This window comes from Aotus nancymaae, unplaced genomic scaffold (genome assembly GCF_030222135.1).
Source record: "Aotus nancymaae isolate 86718 unplaced genomic scaffold, 86718_ANA_hifiasm-v0.15.2.pri h1tg000029l, whole genome shotgun sequence".
Classification (NCBI taxonomy): domain Eukaryota; kingdom Metazoa; phylum Chordata; class Mammalia; order Primates; family Aotidae; genus Aotus; species Aotus nancymaae.
The window spans coordinates 24,190,900-24,210,665 of record NW_026988442.1 but is presented as its reverse complement, the minus strand read 5'-3'; the positions used below and the strand labels follow the sequence as shown (position 1 = coordinate 24,210,665).

The window sequence follows — 19,766 nt, the reverse complement described above, 5'->3', positions numbered from 1 at the left end:
TATACACTAGGGCTTGTGATCTTCCTGCCTCACAGGGCTGGAGTTGGACCAGGCCCAGCACTGTCCTCAAGCAGCCCCCTCTTGCTTTGAAGATAACTGCAACCTTTACTGACAGGCACTGTTAGATCATCTGTCATGGCTTCCATTTCTTAATAGCAGAATATCTCCAGCATTACACTTACCTTTTGTGGCTGTCAACAGTCCTATAAGGTAGACACAATCTTCGTTTGCAGATGAGGAAATGGAGGCTCAGGGAAGTGACAGAGCTCACCCAGGACCATGCAGCTGGCAAGGGGTGAAGTCCAGATTCTTGCCCTGGTGCCACCTTAAGCTTCCTGGCATGAGGCAGGCAAGAATTTGGCCTCAGCAGTCACTGCTGCAGGAGCTCAGGAGGGGAAAAGGCAGAGGGGCTGGGGGCACTTGGGGAAAGTTTCCTGGAAGAGGAAACGCGGGCTGGGCCTTGAGGAATGGAGAGGGTGTGTGATCTCGTCCAGACAGCTCGATGCAGGGATGGTTTGGAGGTTGGGCCAAGCATAGATTGTTGGAGACCAGTGAACAAAGTCTTTGAGACAGACGGAGGCCACTGGCTGGGACAGAAATGAGGAGTCCTGGGGAAGGAAGATGTGGGCGGGGGCTACTGTGGTGCGGAAGATGTGGTGCGGAAGCCTTTGCGCTCAGCCTGGAAGGTACCAACTGCCCTTATCCTTGGCCCTGGTGGGCAGATGCACAGGTGAGCCCATGCTGCCTCCTTGGGGTACTCGATGTGTCTCCTAGAGACACTGCCACAGAGAGACACACGTGTAGGTGGAGCTCCTGTACACACTGAGGCATGTCACGGGGACACCACCCTAACAGGCAGTTTCTACCTCTCTAGCCTTGAAACAGAAGAGTCCCATCCCTGAAGGCCCGCGCTGGGCAGGCTGTCAGCCACTGTCTCATCTGAAGCTGCCTGGCCTTTTGGGCTTGACCTCCCCTGACCTCCTTGCCACCATCCACAGATGTTGGATGAAGTTCGAGCCCTCTGGTGGAAGTAAACTGAGGCCCAGGAAGACACGGGGTCAAAAACAATACAGGGCTTGAACCTGGCCCATCTATCTCTTAGTTCAGGCTTTGTGTTGTGAGCAGAGGGGAGGCCTGAATGTGAGATGGGGGTGGGGAGAGGCAGGGAAGATTCTCTCAAAGGCTTTTTCTTTTTTCCTGTCTTGAGTTGCTGGGGAACATTGCTAGGTACTGAAAAGGCCCAGAAGGGGTATGGGCGAGTGCTACAGAGAAATTCAATGACCTATTCATTCATTCATTGATTCATTCATTGAGACAGCATCTCGCTTTGTCTCCCAGGCTGGAGTGCAGTGGCACTATCTCAGCTCACTGCAACCTCCACCTCCCAGTTTAAGGGATTCTCCCACTTCCGCCTCCCAAGTAGCTGGGATTACAGGTGTAAGCTACCACGCCTGGCCTCCATCCTCATGCTGGAGATTCGAGAACTTCCCATGACGCCTTCTCCTGAGAGGGGCTGCTCTCCCCTGGGGCAGGGCACTTTCTTCCCGCGCTGGGCCCTCCCGGCACTGTGTGTCTCCCTCACGCATTCTAGTAACCACTTCATTTTCAGTCTTCATCGAGTCCACTGTCATGTGATCAACACAGTGGCCCTGACAGGCCAATTCGTGCCTTGCTTCTGGAGCAAACATGCAGTAACAACAACGAAAATGTTTTGAGCATGTGTCTGCTCTGCTCCATGCCCAGGTGGGGTTGATGAAGTTTGATTCCTTTGTCCCCACAATAACTCTTTGATGTAGGTGACAGAGGGTGACTAACCAGGGGCCACACAGCAGATAGGTGTGGGCACAAGGATTCAAGTCCATGACTGTATCCCAGGTGTCCCCCTTATCCAGGTGTCCCTCTGGACTTGTCCAGCTGTGTCCTTTTCTCTCACTTCTCTTCCCTGCCAGCCTTATCTCCATCACCAACAAATATTTGGCTACTTGTCCTAGGCATGGTCCTTAGCTGAGAGGTCACAGCCGTGACAAGACAGAGGGGTCCTTGCCACATGGAGACTGCATTCTAGTAGGAGATACTGCAAACTGGCTGAGAAGTCATATGACACACAGTGCTGAGTGGTGATAAGGACCTGGGAGAAAAAGAAAACCCCAGAGAATGGTGGAGGGGTCATTTTAAGGCAGTCTGGGCGGGGCACACCCAGTGGCTCACGCCTGTAATCCCAGCACTTTGGAAGGCTGAGGCAGGCAGATCATGAGGTCAGGAGATTGAGACCAGAATGGCTAACATGGGGAAAACCCGTCTCTACTAAAAATATAAAAATTAGTCAGGCGTGGTGGCACGCACCTGTATTCCCAACTACTTGGGAGGCTGAGACAGGAGAATCACTTGAACGCAGGAGGCGGAGGTTGCGGTGAGCTGAGATCACACCACTGCACTCCAGCCTGGGCAACAGAGCAAGACTCTATCTCAAAAAAAAAAAAAGAAAAAGGATAAGGCAGTCTGGCTGGGCACAGTGGCTCACGCCTGTAATCCCAGCTCTTTGGGAGGCTGATACGGGTTGGGTATATCACCTGAGGTCAGGAGTTCGAGACCAGCCCAGCCAATACAGCAAAACCCTATCTCTACTAAAAATACAAAAACTAGCTGGGTATGTTGGTGTGTGTCTATAATCCCAGCTACTCAGAGGCTGAGGCAGGAGAATCGCTTGAACCTGAGAGGCAGAGGTTGCAGTGAGCCGAGATTGCGCCACTGACTCCAGCCTGAGCAACAGAGCAAGACTCTATCTCCAAAAAAAAAAGATAAAGTGGTCAGGAAAGGCCTCTCTGAGGAGGTGAAGCTTGAGCTGGCTCTAAACCAGGGGACTGGAGAGAGACACAGTGTGGGACAGTATCAGGGAAAAGCAGGCCTGCAGACGCAAAGGCCTGGAGTGGCAACAAGCTCGACTGTCCTTAGAAAGAAGGCTCTGGTGGCCTCAGGGAATGAGCGAGAAGGAAGGTAGGGGAGGCTAGTGAGGCCTGGAGGGTGCACGCCTTGTGGGCGGGATCTGGGAGTTGCAATTTCATTCTCTGTGGTAGGAAGCTATTGGGGCTTGGAGGGGAGAAGTGATATGCTTTGATTTACCTTCTTAAAAGATTGTCTCAGCTGCTGGGTGAAAAACAGGACAACAGAGGCCAGCATGGAGACAGGGAGGCCAGTTAGAGATGGCGTGATTCAAGCCAGGACAGGAGGGCGAGAACTGACACGCACTTCCGAAGTAGAGCTGATAGGACTTGCCCAGTGTCTGGGATCTTATCCAGTGGATGCCCAGAGCTTGGGTCTAGAGGATGAGCAGGGGCCAGAAGTGGGTTTAATCTGCCAAGGTTTGGGGATGTCATTTGCTCCCAGAGCTCCCAAGGGACTTAGGGAATGTTGTTTCCAACCCCTTTCTTCCCTTCCCAGGGGCTGCCGGGAGGCTATCAAAAGGATCGCCTATGAGTTTGTAGAGACGAAGGCCAAAGAGGGCGTGGTGTACGTGGAGGTGCGCTACAGCCCGCACCTGCTGGCCAACTCCAAAGTGGAGCCAATCCCCTGGAACCAGGCTGAGTGAGTGATGGCCCAGGAAGAGCCGTGCTGAGGGTGTGGCTGGGAGGCTCAGTCCTGAGTCTGGAAGGGCAAACTGCTGGGAGTCCCTGACCCAAGCAAGACTTTGCTCTTGCCCCTGCCCCCAGTCTGGTCCATGGGCTCAGAAAAATGGGTTTAACTCTGTCACAAGAGACATGGTTCCCATCCTCGCCTTGGAGTTCCCATCCTTACCTTGAGCACAAGTGTTTGGCTGTGTCTGGCAACCCACAGCTCTGGCCACAGGCCTGCTGTCCAGGAATGTTAACCTGCTTAGCCAGCAACTTCTAAAGGCCCTGCTCTAACTTCATAACTGGAGTGAGTCTGGCCCATTTCCAGCCCCCTGCCTGGATCCCCACGGATCTCTAAGTGGTATCACAGAACCACCCTGCCCCATTTTCTGAGCCATGATTCTGACACATATCGAGTGTGAATACCATGCTAGGCCCAAGCTTAGCATGCTCTCCCTATGGGGGTGGGGAGGGCCGTGTGGACACCACACACCTCCCACTAAGATCGAGGGGCACCCAGCTGCTTTAAGGGCCAGAAGGGACATGCTAGGGCCTGGGGGCATCTCTGCCAGTCTTTCCTCTGAGGCAGTGGGTCAGTGCGGGAGGAGGGTCCTCCCCAGAGCCTCATCTTCCTCCTCTGTCCCAGTCCCAAAGCTGCCCTTTGGCCTTCCCTTTGCCTCAGGCCCATCCCTACTCCTCTCCCCACACAGAGGGGACCTCACCCCAGATGAGGTGGTGGCCCTAGTGGGCCAAGGCCTGCAGGAGGGGGAGCGAGACTTCGGGGTCAAGGCCCGGTCCATCCTGTGCTGCATGCGCCACGAGCCCAGTGAGTAGGATCACCGCCCTGCCCAGGGCTGCCCGCCTGACCCTGGCCCTGACCTCCTGGTCTAGCAGTGGGGCCCTACCTGACCTCCCCTGTGCCCCACACCCCCATGGTGTCCCCTGGAGCCCACTGTCAGGAACTCGGGGCTTCCTGAAATGACTGGAGACCTCCTAGGCAGGCTCAGAACTTCCTAGAGACGTACTTTTCTCCCCAGGGATGCCATGCCTTCATAGCCACCCTGCTGGAAACTCAACACCAAATAGGAGCTTAACTATTGAAAACAAAAATCTAGGCCAGATTCTAATCAGCCCATGTTCCTCCCTTGAGACCCCGTGGACCAGGCCCCATCCTGTCTGGGCCACAGAAGCCGTGAATAGGTCTGATTTCCCAGATTTCTGAGGGGTCTCCCTTGTCACTGACACTGATCAGATCTCAAGTTTGTGCCTCGTGGTGCACAGCCTCACTGTGTGACTTTGGGCAGGTCACACCGACTCTCTGGTTGTGCACCGAGACACCTCAGTTGTGCACTGTCATGAGGAGATGATCACACTTACTTCATTCCTTTACCCTCAGGATTAGTGAGAACCAAAGCTACCTGCACGCATCTCCTCTAATCCTCGCAGCAGGCTGTATAGTAGAACTACCATTGCTTATTCCCATTTGATAGATGAGGAAATTGAGGGGGAGTGAGGTGCAGCCTCTTGGAAGGCATGAACCCTGGATTTGCATCCAGGGACATCTAGTTCCAAAGCCTGTGTTCATTCATTCTTTTTTAAACACTTCATAATAACTTTATTAAGAGTACATAATACATTAGCAATATGCCTCATAATACTCAAGAGTTCTGTCTTAGACGACAAGTTACACCGTCCTCCATTTCCTCATCTGCGTGTGGGAGTAAGCCTACCATGAGCACTGTTGGAAACACAGGTGAGAGAAGGGTCCGTGTGTTGTTTACTGAGCTCAGGCCCGTTCGTTGGCGCTTTACACACATGGCCTCGGCAAAGCCTTGCCATGACCCTGTGCAGTAGCTGGCAGCGTTCTTTCTGAAAAGGGCGGAAACTGAGGCACTACACAGCAGTTTTCTGCAGGCCATGTGGTTAGGACGTAGCAGTCAGGATTTGAAGACACAGAGCCCTGTTATGTGTTGGCCTCCCATGGGGCGGTGAGGGGGTGGGTAGGACAGCAGGCAGGTGGGCAGGGAGGTCTCTCCATGGTGCTGATGACAGAGCCTGGGTGGGCATCTCACCCACAGACTGGTCCCCTGAGGTGGTGGAGCTGTGTAAGAAGTACCAGCAGCAGACCGTGGTAGCTATCGACCTGGCTGGAGACGAGACCATCCAGGGAAGCAGCCTCTTCTCTGGACATGTCCAGGCCTACGAGGTGGGTCCTGTGAGAAGGAATGGAGAGGCTGGCCCTGGGTGAGCTTGCCTCCCACCCATAGTTGGGAGAAATCACAAGAACCAGGGAGTATGGGGTCTCCTGAGTTCTGAAGTGTGTCTTGATTGGGTCTTAAGGCTTGAAACTGGAAGTCCCCCAGGCCAGGAATGGTGGTTCATGCCTATAATCCCAGCACTTTGGGAGTCTGAGGGAGGACTGCTTGAGCCCAGGAGTTTGAGACCAGTCAGGGCAACATAGTGAGACCCCATCTCTGCAAATATAAAAAAATTAGGTATGGTGGTGTGTCCCAGCTACTTGGGAGGCTGAGGTGCAGGAATCGCTTGAGTCCAGGAAGTTGCAGCTGCCATGAGGTGTGATCATGCCACTGCATTCCAGCCTGGGTGACAGAGGGAGACTCTGCCAAAAAAAAAAAAAACAAAAACGAGAAGGGAGGGAGGGAAAGAAAAAAAAAAGGAAAGAAAGGAAGAAAGAGAAAGAAAAAAGCCTCACTTGGTGTTGGGAGTCCTGTGTTTGAGCCTGCTTCTGGCTGTGATCTGCTGTGTGACCCTGGGCAAGACTGAGTCTTCTCTGGGCCTCTGATTCTTCTATTGGGATGACTGGGTTGGAGCCAATATCTCAAAAGCCCCTTCCAGCCTAATGATGAATGTGCTTCCTGTGGAAGGGGTGCAGCATGGTGGTGAAGGGTCAGGGTTCTGGAGTCCCACTGCCTGGGCTCAGAGCTTGCTTCCACACTTCCTGTCTGACCTTAGTCACGTTACTTGACTCTCCTGAGCTTCAGTCCCCCATCGTAAAATGGGTAAGGTAATAGTTGTGAATATTAGATAATATACACAAGTCACTTCATATACTACCTGACACATGGTAACTGGCTAATAAGTGACAGCCACCACTTAAAGACTTGAGGGGTAAAAGACGGGTTTCCCCATGCTGTTGAAGGAGGCAGCCTGACTGTGGGATGGTTCAAGCTCCACAGCGTGGTCAAGGCAAGGCCTGCGGGGGCCCTCCCTCTAGGGCGCCCATGACCTGATCTGGCTCTACCCCTTCCAGGAAGCTCTGAAGAGCGGCATTCACCGTACTGTCCACGCCGGGGAGGTGGGCTCAGCCGAAGTGGTAAAAGAGGTGAGGGCCTGGGCTGGCCATGGGGTCCCTCCTCCTCCCTGCTTCCTCCTGTACTTGGCTCCATTCTGCTTCTCTACAGGCTGTGGACATACTCAAGACCGAGAGGCTGGGACATGGCTACCACACCCTGGAAGACCAGGCCCTTTATGACAGGCTGCGGCAGGCAAACATGCACTTCGAGGTGAGCGGGCCAGGGAGTGGGGAGGAACCATCCCCGGCTGTCCCCACTTCCTGTATAGAGAGGCAGAAAGCAAGGTGGGTCCCAGGAGCTGAAGGGGTGGCCCCAGGCCCAGACATGGGGGGAGGGATCAGCATGGCCTGGGCCATCCCTACCAGCCACACACCTGCTCTTCCAGATATGCCCCTGGTCCAGCTACCTCACTGGTGCCTGGAAGCCGGACACGGAGCATGCAGTCGTTCGGTGAGCTCTGGCCCCCTGTTCAGTTTTGTTCCAGGAAGGCCAAAGAGGGAGGAAACTGTAGTGAACAGGCATCAGCCCATGCCAGGTCTCTTAGATATGAAATCTCTTTGACTCCCTGGGAAGCAGGCATTGCTGTCCTCATCTTATGAGGAATCCGAAGCCAGATGTGCTGTGGGTTGACTGGGGTTAACCAGCAGAGCTGGGGTCTTACAGCTCATTCAGCTGCAGCAGAACGCTCTGCTGCTCTGAGGGAAACTTCCACACTTCCAATTCCCCCAACTTTGCCTCCTGGGCATCGCATAGGAAGCAGGAATCTCTCCTGCCAGTATGTTTTCTGTACTTGGCACCTGGCCCTTGGGACCCCTGGGCATTCCCCTGAATGCCATCTTAAAGCTTTCCACTGGAGGGTCTGTTCCATCCTCCCTGGCTCCCATCCTGTAGTCTAACCAGGGCCAAGCCCTAGGAGTAATATCAGGCCAGCACTGATCCATCTGCCAAGCTTATGAGAAGAGGAGGGGCTTGGGCTCTGATGTTCTGAAGACAAAGGGGGTCTTGAGGCTTGCCTTAGGAACATGTGGCACCTGTGGAGGTTCTTGGAGGCACGTGGGTATACCATGGGCTGGAAAAAGATCCAGGAGTCATCTGCACAGATATGGTGGTTGAAGGAGCAGCAGTGGCCCCAGGAAGTGGTGGAGCAAGGGCCTAGGATAGAACCCAGAAGGACAATGATATTTAAGGGATCAGCAAAAGAGACAAGTAGGAGGAAAGTCAAAAGTGTAGTATCAGAGAAATCTAGGGAAAGGATTTCAAGAAACAGTCAGCATTGTTAAATTCTGCTATATGAGTCAATTATGGTCAGAGCTAGGAAAGATCATTAGATATAAGATGATGGTCAGGGATCGTGCTAAGAACAGCGTCTGTGGTATGTTGGAATAGCCCGCTCCCAGTGGGACTGAGGAACAAGCAGGGTAGGGTGCAGAGGGGAAGGTTAGAGAGGGTGGTAGCTGGAGGGGGAAGCTACTTTTTTGGCTCCCTCCCCCCACCACCACTGGCCGTCATTCTGCATGGTTCTCATGTCTGGCCCCTCTGCTGCCTTTGCCCAGCTCTGGTCTGCAGGATGGGTTGGAGTCTGGAGTTTCTGGTTACGTAGCCTTGGGCAAGTCATGGACAAGTCACTTGAGTTCTCTGAATTTATTTCCCCCTCTGCACAAGGATCAGCTCTTTCAGATCTGTTTGAGACTGCTGTGAGGGATCAAAGGTGGGTGAGTATCAATGTGCTGTGACTATGTAAGAGTAAAAGGAGGATCGTTCTCTCCCCTTCCTGCAGTCTCAGAAATGACCAGGCTAACTACTCGCTCAACACAGATGACCCACTCATCTTCAAGTCCACCCTGGACACTGATTACCAGATGACCAAACGGGACATGGGCTTTACTGAAGAGGAGTTTAAGAGGCTGGTGAGTGGGTGTGAGCCATACTGGCCTTGACTAGGGTTTGGGAGTATGAGATCTACAGGTCCTGCCCGGGGCCTGGAACCTTTGGGGAGAGGGAGCAAGTTTGCCTGAACAATCCAAGACAAGCCCAACCTGGACACTTTCCACAAAGAAGACATCTTTGGGTTGATGTCCTGACCTAGGACCAGGTTTCTGATCCTTCGCTTGGGTTGAGTGCCTTTAAAGAATCCAATGAAAGCTGTCAACCATCTCCCCAGAAAGGTGTGCCCAGCGATGAAGTCTTGCATGTTCTCTTCAGGTTGTTCTTAGATCCCTGAAGACTCTTGGGCTGATTGAGTCCATTCCTGCAGGTGTCTTTGGGGTATCTCTGCCCCGCTACATTCCACCCTGTCTCAAAGGTTTCCCCAACTTCCTTCTTGCAGCCCTTTATCACGTAATGACACATTAAAAACACGACCCCATGACTCTGGCACTTGCTGTCGTGTGACAGTGGACATATCCCTCCCCTCTAAGCATACCTGCCCATGTTCAGTGAAGAGGATGGACTATCACTACATTGCAAGAGCTGCCTTCTTTGTTCTCTGGTTCCATGTTGTCTGAATTCTGGCCCTTCCAGAACATCAATGCAGCCAAGTCCAGTTTCCTCCCAGAAGATGAGAAGAGGGAGCTTCTTGACCTCCTCTATAAAGCCTATGGGATGACACCTTCGGCCTCTGCAGGTAGGTTCCTGTCTGGGCTTCTGGGCGGTTGCCCTGTGCTGGCTCCAGCCTGGCTATCTGTGGGACTTCTAGCAAGATGCTCTTCCTTTCTTGGGCAGTGCCAAGAAGGTGTGATGACTCCGTGGTTTCTGGGCCCTGGCCGGGAGCAGCGTCTCATTAGATTGGCTTGTTTTCCATATAACTTCTTGAGAGGCTGTTCAAAGGGGGGACTTTCTGAAGCCCAGTCCCAAAGATCTGGGGAGCTTGGGACATCTCCATGGCTGCCCAAAGCCAAGGGCAGGGAGTCGGGCCCAGGCCTGTTCTGCTCCTTTCTACCACTGTGGTCTTAGCAAGGCATCTCCTTGCCATCAGTAGGAAGGAGTTCTTTTCTGGTTCTGGTGTCCTATGATTTTTACAACATCCTGGGTACTGCAAGTTGCCTGATCTTTCTGCTTCTCTGAACCAACGAGCAGGGCAGCACCACTGAGGATGCCACCTCTCCAAGCCTTCACCCTGTGGAGTCACCCCAACTCTGTGGGGCTGAGCAACATTCTTAAATTTATTCCTTCCAAGAAGACCATGATCTTGATGGTCAGTTACTGATGCTCCTGAAGCCTGTGTGTCCATTTCTGCACACACGTATACCTCGGCATGGCTGTATCACTTCTCTGATTATGTGCCCTGGACAGAGACCAGCGCCCTTACACATGGGCATGGTTGAATCTAAACCTCTCCTTCTGTGGCAACTTTTGTACTGAAAATCTGGTGCTCAATAAAGAAGCCCATGGCTGGTGTCATGGCATGTAATTTGGTCTTGGGCAGGGTGAGAATGGAAGGAGCTAGGTCAGCCTGCTCAGTAGCAGGGCTTAAGCCCAGGGAAGGCTGTGAATGCTAGGCCAGAGCCCTAATGCTGTGGGCCAAGAGGGGTCCAGAGACTGTCCTCCTTCCAGAAGAAACAAGGCTTCTCTGGTTGTCTGCTCAAACAAACATTCCCTGAACTCTTAGCCCCTCCTAATTCTAGGTTTTAAGGAGTAAACCTTGCTTTTGAGTTCCTGAAACTGGCAGCTAGGGTGACAGCAGACGAGATGGAAGAGGGTTCATCAGACACTGGGCCTCGGAGTGGTGCTGGCCTCTGCGGAACGCTGCATCATCTCAGAATCTTATGCTCCAGAAGCCTGGGACAAGTCGGCTAATTGTGGACTTGGGGAAAATAAGGCCCAACCCCTGTTTTTGCTGCTTTAAGGAGAAAGAAAGAAATCTTAAACCAGTCACACAAATCATCAGCATTTATTTCCTGGGTCCTAGGTGTCACTTATCCTGGTAGAAAGGGCAGAGGTGGTCAAATACTTTTGAGCCAAAATCCCTTCCCTAAAAATGGATCTGTGAAGCTCCATGAGGGAACCTCAGAGCTGCACAGACAATGAGTTTAGCTAAAATGGCTTAAAAAAATGTGAATTGATTGTCAGCTCTCTGTGTCTCTGCTGAAAAAAGGTTTAAAATTTTTAAAAAGTTTAAAAGTGTTTTCTAAAAAAGGGACAAGAAGGTCTTGACCCAGTAGGTTGGGGCTGGAAAGGAGGTGGTGTTGGGACAGGGTCCCTGCCCAGGCCGCTCGCGAGAGGAGCATTCCTGCATGGGCTGCTCACTGTAGGGCAGGGCCCCGCCCAAGTCCCGGCACCAGCTCAATAAATAACCTTTGTGGTTACAGTGTCTTGAAAGTGTACCTGGGCACGGTGAGAAGGTGGTGGGAACGTGGAGCCTATGGGTGTGGGCAGAGGGCTTTCCCGGAGTGGAGGCCACAGAGGCCTCTGGGGAGCCTTCTCAGTCTGGCCTGGTTTATCTGGGACATGGGGCTCAGAGAAGAGGCTGCTGGGCCAGTGCCAGAGTTCCCCCTCTGGGAGGGGACAGAAGGTATCTCGTCCAGCCTACTTGGACGAGATCAGACTCAAGACGAGGTGGTCCCATCGCTGCTCTGGGGCTGGTTGCCGGCTTCCTTGTCTGGGGCGCTTCCCTCCACCTGTCCTTCTGGAGAGGAGAGAAAGGTTTTTCTTGGGCACATATACACAAAGTAAAGCACAGAAGGGGGTGTAAAAAGGCCCAGCCAAATCGATCACAGTGAATGTGCCCTGGGGAGCAAGATAGGAGCTGGACTGGGGTGGTGGTGGCCAGTGGGACTTTGGCCTGGTCTGTAACATCTTTTTACAGGGAAATGCACGTGCTGTTAGTATAATTAAAAGTCAATTAAGGGCCATTTTGGATGGGTGCTTAAAGCATCTTGAAGGTCGTTTTATGTGTGCAGGTTCCCCGAAGGGGAGGCCAAATGTTAAGTCCCCAGAGTGTCACAGGTGCTCAGCAAATGGCAGCTGTTCTTCTAAGACAGTAAAGAGCCCTGAATCAGGCCAGCTCAGCGAGTGCTGGGCTGTGGCCTGCATTAGGGCTGTGGCCTGCATTAGGACTCTGGCTGCCAACCGTGCAGCATGGGGTGTGTGCTGGGCCCCCTCCCCAAACCCATCCTGCCAGACAGCTTGGCAGTTTGGACAGCAGCAGGCACACAAGAGGGGGAGCACCTCCCCCAGGGAGGCAAGGTACAAGCCAGGTCTCCACTCTCAGCTTCCTTTGAGCCCCACTGTGCAAGGTGGGACAGGCAGCCCCTACCACCCACTGTTACCAGCAGTGCAGGGTGAGGGAAGTATCAAATTCACACCCAGTCCTCCAGTCTCCATGCCCTCCTCCTCAGGATGCACGATAAACATATCTTTTCACAAGGTGCCCCAACGTGGGGCCTGGCATGTGAGCAGAGTTCAATCAGTGGTGTGTTCTTAAACCCCAGTGACACTGTGCAAGCTCACCAACGGACTGAGTTCAAATCCAGCCCAAACAGACCACACCTTTGCATCCTTCAGGCTAAGCCCTTCACAGAACCAGGAGAACCACCACCCTATACCTAGCTCCAGGGTCCGCAGACAGATGGGCACTTTTTCATGCAATGCACACAGTAACATGGAGGTGTAATGAGGGTCGTGATATGCACAAGAAAACCGAGGCTCAGCGAGGTGAGCTGATTTGCCTGGATCAAGGGTGGAGAGCCCTGCTTGCCACCAAGGCCAGTACCTCTTCTACCAAATTTAACCTCTTCCAATAAGCAGCATCCCTGAAGGTTTACAGAGGCCTGGCATCAGCACTGCCTCACTGTGCCCTGCAGCAAGCTAGAAAGTGGGTGGTAGCTCAGTACCCTAACCTGGGAAGCCTGCTCTTATTCCCAGCAGGGCAGCGCCTGGAACCCTGTACTCCCCCTGCCTTGGGGAGTCTACCGGACTGAGCCTGGCCCACAGCCCTGCCTGTGGAAACAGAACTGCTCACTGTGGCTTCCTGGAAGGCTCCTTCGCCAGTTGCTCTTGCCTGGACACCACCATGAGTGTTTTGTTTCCTCAGCTCCCCTTTTTAAATGTCATGTACCCAGAGGAACCCCACTGTAGGGAATCTGAGTCAGGGAAAACAGGTGTTAGGAGGGCCTGGGCACATGGGCCAGCAGCTCCAACTGCTGAGGTGTAGAGGCAGACAGAAACGAGTTCACCAGAGCTGAGGGTGAGGACATAGAAGCCTTGAGAGACAGCCCAGGGCAGTGTGCCCAGTGTGGCAGCTGGACATGCTGGTCATTCAGTCGGTCAATGAACAGCCACTGACTTGGCACCTCTGTCATGTGCCAAACGCCACCAGGCACCGAGGGCACAGGACACAGAGCCTGTGCTGGAGAAGCTCCGTCTAGAGCAGGGCACTATGCTCAATGGGCTCATGGAGGCAGATCATAGAGGCATCTGGCAGGGGCACTGCGGTCAGGGAAGGCTTCTCAGCTGAGCAGATGCCTGGGTCTCTAAGAATGAAGAGAGGCCAGCCAGGCAAGGGGAGGGAGGGAGAAGCAAACAGAGGGGCAGTATGTGAAGGCCCACAGGGGCTTCTGAGCGATCAAAGTACTTTACTCTGGCTGCTGAGAGGATGAGAGTTGAGGCTGGAGAGGTGAGCAGGGTGAGCCCCGTGGACGTTCTGCCTGGGCCAACTGACAGAGGAGGACTAACAGACCACGGAACAGGGAAGGCTTGGGGGATGGGGTTCCGTTGACAGGTGCTGGGGACTCACAAGGCGGCCAGATTCTCATTCTATGTTAACTCCCTGGTGGCCCTGAGCAAGCCCCCCAGCTTCTCTGGGCCTCAGTTTGTCCATCTATAACATGAGAGGGCTGGTCCATGCCCCTGCAAAGCCTTCTCTGTTCTGTACTTTTAGTTCACTTCTGGCCAGTGAGGCCCAAGAAGACTGGGGCTCCCCAGGGAAAGGCAGGGCTGTGACCCTCCAAGGACAGCCTAGGGGGGACAGACACAGCCTGACAGCTGTGCTGTGATGAGACACACAGCCTCTGTGGTGCTGCGGGAGCAGGAGGGAAAGGCCTCAGCCAGTGCACGGGTCAGGGAAGTTTCCCAAGGAAAGTCCCAGCCTGACTGTGGACTTGAGCCAAGGGGTTCTCTGGGTAGTGGAGGGAGGGCGGGGGTGTCCCAGTCAGTACTTGGGTGCGTGGATGCTGTTTCCTTTTGTCATTCAGTCTGTGGTTACCAAGCACCTGCTGTGCGCCAAACAGAACACAAGGCCTCTGCCTTCCTGGCACTCACATTTGGCCACATGAGACCTTGTCAGAGAGTGGTGAGGGTCATGTGATTGGGGAAGGGTGATCTAGCAGTCAGAAAAGGCCCCTGGAGAGGCTTGACTGAGAAACAGACCAAAGGTGGATGTAGCTGGAGGGTGGCAGGGAGAGGAGTGGCATCAGGTGAGACTCGGGCAGGGCCTGGCCCACAGCAGGACTGCCCCAGGGCACTGTGACAAGCTTAACTTCACTCAGTGACAAACTGGGGAATTTTTTGGCAGAAGCATGATGGACAGAATGGTTCAAACCAGGGCTGCCAGCTGCTGCATAGAGCTAAACAGGAAGGGCAGAAATGGGTGCAGGCAGGCCAGCGGGGAGGCCGCTATAGTCGGCCAGGTGAGAGCTGTGAGTGGCCAGAGCCAGCCATGGCTGTGGGGGGTGGCGAGAAGTGGAAGGATCTGGGATGTACCTTGGAGGAGAACTGACAGGACTTATGGGTGGATTAGGGGGCAGGGGGACAGGAAGAGCCCTGGATGCCCGGCCAGAGAGTCCTTGAGGCCTGAGACTCAAACATCTTCCAATCTAGAGACTGCTGGACTCAGCCACTGGCCATGGGACAGGCCTGATTTAAATGTGATTTATTCTCTAAGAAACTGTGGGCAGTCTAGGACTTGGAGGCCAGCCCGGGGCTGGGCAGAGGGCCTTTGGCATGCAGGAGTGCCAAGGACCTGCTGGCTCTTACCTGCCCCCTCAAGTGCCAGCTCGCCCATGTCTCCAGCCAGCTTCCTCACACTCACAGCCTCTGAGTCTCCCTGGATGTCAGGGACCGCATTCCGACGGCCTGTCCGGTCACAGGAGATGAAGTCAGAGTAGGAGGACTCGACCTCCATCATGCCTGTCGCATCGCTCCTCAGGCCTGTGGGGACAGGAGGCGGGGGGCAGAGGTAAGTCCAGATGCATTCTGCACAGAGGACAGCTCCAGTTCCCCAGCACAGGTGGCTTCTGTCAAAATGACAGTTATTGCCTCTCAATGAAAACAAAGCAAAAAGCACAGAAAAGTACAAAGAACAAAACAAGTCACTCATAATTCCATACCCAGACAACCACCAGCAACATTTTGAAGAACATGGGTTCAGAGTTTTCTTTAAGTAAAATTATTGACAAACATGTACATGTATTTATCCATACCACATGCCAGGCACTGGCCACAGACTGCAGATGCCACTATGAACAAATTGGCCATGGTCCCTGACCTCACAGAGCTTACCATCTACCGCAGGTGGCATAAAATCACCTTAGACCTAAGTCCTGGCCTTCGTGTGCAGGGCTTCAAGGGAGAATGCAGGCTGCTGGAGGGATCACTAGGGCCTGGCCAAGACTGAGGGTCACGAAGTGACATTTTAGTTGAGAACCAAGGATGATGAGGCTTCATGTAGATGAAGAGTGAGGGAAAGAGCATTAAAGAGAGGGGAAGAGCATGTGTGCAGGTTCCAAGGAAGGCAGGCATGGGGGCTTGGAAAAACAAAGAGCCAGCAGGCAGGAGTATGGCGGAAGAGGGGCAATGACAGCGAGGACACTGCTGAGGTAGGCAGGGGCCAGACCATATCTCAAACTTGGTCCCTGAGGGGCTTTAGGCCAGGTCATGAAGGAGCAGCTGTGCATTTTCAAAGATGACTCCAGCGTTCAGGCAGAGCAGTGCTGGGAAGGGGCAAGTTAGGAGGCTCCTGCAGAAGTTCAGGTGCCAAGATGGTGGGTGGAGGAAGGTGGTGGTGAGGATTCTAAATGTAACTTGGAAATCAATCCAGCAAGATGTAGTGTTGGACTGATGGGTAATTGATGTGAATAAAGGTGGACAGATGTGTGGTTTGCTGACATGAATAAGAACAGAGGAGGAATATTTGGGGGCATAAAGTCCTATTTGGCCACGGTAGTGCTGATATGCCTGTGATCCCTCCAAGGGGAGAGGTAGAGCCTTAGGTACATGGAATGAGGAGGCTGGAGCTCAGAAGAGAGGTAGAGTGGGAGGAGAGATATGAAATTAGTAGTTCTTACTACAGAGATGGCAGTTAACAGCCCTAGTGGTTGGTAACACAGCCTAGAGAGAGAAGAGCGCCACATATATAAAGAAGAGCCACATACATTCAGAAATGATTTGGGGCCATACTTTACGTTGTGTTTTATAGCCCACTCTCTGGGATGCTTTAGAACATGTCGCTAAGGCTCCCTCCACATGGGTTTTGTGCCAGCATACTTGGATGGGCCATGATTTACTCTAGGATCAGACCTCCAGAAATGAACACGGAGGTACTTTCCAGTTTTCTACCGCCATATACGGCACGGGGCCTTTATGTAAGTCTCTGTGCCCATCCCTAACTATTTCCTGAGAGTATATTCCTAGAATTTCTGGGCTAAAGGGAAGGGTGAAGGAATTTTTAGACTTCTGACACATTTCCAAGTTGCTTTCCCAAATGGCACAGTGGTATTATTTATGACAAAAAATTGGCAGAAAGACTTATAAAGTCAGTACTGTTTTTATTTATATTCCCACCAGTAGCACACAGGTTGTCTGTCTGAACTCTTGGCAACAAGAAGTACTGCTACTATATCAATAAAAGGTTAATTTGCTAAGGGGATACTAGTATCTCTCTCATTGAGTGCCTATGGTTTTCTGAAGGCAATTAAGTAGCAGTCATTGCATGAACTCTGCCTACCTGGCGGACCTGAATTAGGAAGTGGGAGGGGGTGGTCTAAGCACTGGCCTGACTTGAGGAGTTCACAGTCCAGTGGAGTGGGCCCAGCAAATCTTAGTTCTAGACCCACTCAGGCAAATGCCCAATGTTTTCTACAGTGTGAGGATATTTATTGCACATGGTCAGTAATAGCAACCTATAGGAAACCACCCAAATATCCACCAGGAGGTTAGGCATTGTGTGAATTATGAAGTATTCATAAAAAAGAAATGTGCCGGGCCAGGTGTTGTAGCTCACGCCTGTAATCCCAGCACTTTGGGAGGCCGAGGTGGGTGGACCACCTGAGGTCAGGAGTTCGAGACCAGCCTAGCCAACATGGCAAAACTCCATCTCTACTAAAAACACAAAAATTGGCCCAGCATGGTGGTGTTAGCCTGTAATCCCAGCTACTTGGGAGGCTGAGGCAGGAGAATCACTTGATCCTGGGAGGCAGAGGTTGCAGTGAGCTGAGATCACGCCACTGCACTCCAGCCTGGGTGACAGAGCAAGACTCCATCTCAAAAGAAAAAAAAAAGAAACGTGCCATATAGCCACTATGGAAAACAGTATGGAGGGTTTCTGAGAAAATTAAAAACAGAACTACCAGATAATCCAACAATCCCACTACTATGTATATATCCAAAGAAATGACATTGGTATGTCAAGAAGACATCTGCCTTCCTATGTTTACTGGAGCACTATTTATACTAGCCAAGACATGGAATCAACCCAAATGTCCAACATGATTGAATGGATACAGAAAATGTATGTATACACAAAGGAATACCATTTAGCCATAAAAAAGAATGAAATTGTCATTTGGGACACCACGAATAAACCTGGAGGACATAATGCTGAGTGAAATAAGCCAGACACAGAAAGACAAATATGCATGATTTTATTCATACATGGAATCTTAAAAAAAAAAGTATTATAGAAGCAGAGAACAGTGGTTATCAGAGAATAGGGAGGGAAGAGGAGAAAAAAGGATGGAAAGTTGGTCAACAGGTACATAGTTACAGTTAGATAGGAGAAATAAGTTCCTATTCTATTGCACAGTATGGTGATGGTTAACAATAAGGTATTCTAGGCCAGGTAAAGTGGCTCACACCTATAATCCCAGCACTTTGGGAGGTCAAAGTGGGTGGATCACCTGAGGTCAGGAGTTCAAGACCAACCTGGCCAACATGGTGAAACCCTGCTTCTACTCAAAATATAAAATTAGGTGTGGTGGCACACATCTGTAATCCCAGTTACTCTAGAGGCTGAGACAGGAGAATCACTCAAACCCAGGAGGCGGAGTTTGCAGTGAACTGAGATTGTGCCACTGCAGCCTGGGCAAGATAAAGCTTCTATATTACAAAATAACTAGAGAGGTTTTTGAATATTCTCATCACAAAGAAATTATAAATGCATGGGATAATGGATAGGCTAACTGCCCCGATTTGATTATTATACAGCATATATGTATCAAAACATCAAGTTGTACCCCACAAATATGTACAATGACATGTCAGTAAAAAAATAATAATAAAGTAAGAAATGTGCCAGATGGACCTGTACTGACATAAGAATGTCCGAGATAAACTGGCAATTGAAAAATGGAGGTTGCAAAACAACACCTAAAATAAAACCCAGTTCCTGTGGGGAAAGACAGCAGACATACGAAAAAAAAATCTGAAAAAACATGTTATCAACCTTGTCAATTGTGGTTGTTTGTGATTAAGGGGAACTTTCGTTTTCTAAGTCTATATTTTTTCAATGGTTGAAGTTTTTATAAACCCAAATTATTATGCAAGGCTTTTATAAGGTAGCTGACATTGGCAGGAAGTACCCAGAAAGCAACTAGGGTGGGGCTGAGCCAGTAAGTGCTATAGAGGGATGTGTGTGTGGGGGGAGTGGGGGGGGAGGAAGATCATTATGGAGGGTTGGGCCCATATCCCCCCACAACACCTAGTGTGTGTGTGTGTGTGTGTGTGTGTGTGTGTGTGTGTGTGTGTGACACAGAAGAGAGGAGAGGAGGATCAGTATGGAGGGGGTGTGTGTGTGTGAGAGAGAGAGAGGGAAGGAGAGAGCGAAAGTGAGAGAGAGAGAGAGAGAGAGGAGAGAAGAGGATCAGTACGGAGGGCTGGGCCCACATCCCCCCAAAACACCTAGCTCAGAAGAGACACCTAAAGAATGAATTAGGGGCACTCAAAGATCAGACACGTGAGACAGGGAGGTGTCCCATGGTAGAAAGAGCAAAGAATGAGACACGAGACCTTAAACCCAAGCTCTGCCACCAAACCCTGGGCAAGACCCTGCCTTTCTTCGGGCCTTCGTTTCCCCTGTGTAAAATAGAGGAGGCCAGGACACTGTCCACGGCAATTCCCCTCAGCTGCAGCAGATGGCGCGCCCCGCCTATCTTCCTAGAGGCCTTGAGCACTGCCCTAGTCACGCTCCGCTCCTCCTTGACTAAAAGAATTCTCAGAAGTTCCAGAGGTGGCTCCTTCTGCAGATCACAGAGGTTCACTCCTGTCCTCTCCCACTGGGAAAACTGCTCGGTGATTCAGGACAGAGAAATGGCTTATGATAATAACTAATAACAGGGTAAAAATGATGCTGAAATTATTCCTGCAATAAGGAAAGGTACCATGGACCAGGTGCCCGTGTTTTCACACACATCACGCAGTCAGTGGCCACAGCTGTCCTCTGAGGTGAGTGAGGCTGGTTTAGAGCCACAGCTCAGAAGGGCCTCAGCCCCACCTGAAACCCACTGCTCTGGGGAGGGACAAACCCCGAGCAGGCCACGCCGGCTCCTGGAGCCTCCAAGTCCTCAGCTCTTTTCCTCAGTTAGAATGTCAGCTCCACGGGAACAGGAATTTTGTATGGATTTCTCCCATGTCC

The 19,766-nt window shown here is 51.9% G+C and overlaps 2 protein-coding genes across 9 annotated transcripts in view; one reads left to right on the top strand and one right to left on the bottom strand.

The window, feature by feature from the left end:
* ADA (adenosine deaminase) overlaps nt 1-19,766 on the top strand; it is a 65,507-nt gene that overhangs the window by 25,419 nt on the left and 20,322 nt on the right. For 2 of the 5 annotated variants that reach the window (XM_012467239.3, XM_012467245.3), the window contains exons 4-11: nt 3,439-3,582; nt 4,319-4,434; nt 5,687-5,814; nt 6,880-6,951; nt 7,031-7,132; nt 7,308-7,372; nt 8,700-8,829; nt 9,443-9,545. In XM_012467239.3, the coding sequence (XP_012322662.1) occupies nt 3,439-3,582; nt 4,319-4,434; nt 5,687-5,814; nt 6,880-6,951; nt 7,031-7,132; nt 7,308-7,372; nt 8,700-8,829; nt 9,443-9,545 (860 nt within the window). Of the gene's footprint in view, nt 1-3,438; nt 3,583-4,318; nt 4,435-5,686; nt 5,815-6,879; nt 6,952-7,030; nt 7,133-7,307; nt 7,373-8,699; nt 8,830-9,442; nt 9,546-9,997; nt 10,319-10,529; nt 11,227-19,766 lie in introns of those variants that run through there. The other 3 variants (XM_012467244.2, XM_012467241.2, XM_012467242.3) reach the window with 3 other exon arrangements.
* Nucleotides 10,793-19,766, bottom strand: part of PKIG (cAMP-dependent protein kinase inhibitor gamma) — an 89,037-nt gene continuing 80,063 nt past the window's right edge. For all 4 annotated transcript variants that reach the window (XM_012467248.2, XM_012467247.2, XM_012467246.2 and 1 more), the window contains exons 3-4: nt 14,894-15,067; nt 10,793-11,546 (exon numbers count right to left, since the gene is read on the bottom strand). In XM_012467248.2, the coding sequence (XP_012322671.1) occupies nt 11,467-11,546; nt 14,894-15,044 (231 nt within the window). In that variant the 5' untranslated portion in view covers nt 15,045-15,067 and the 3' untranslated portion in view covers nt 10,793-11,466. The remainder of the gene's footprint in view (nt 11,547-14,893; nt 15,068-19,766) is intronic.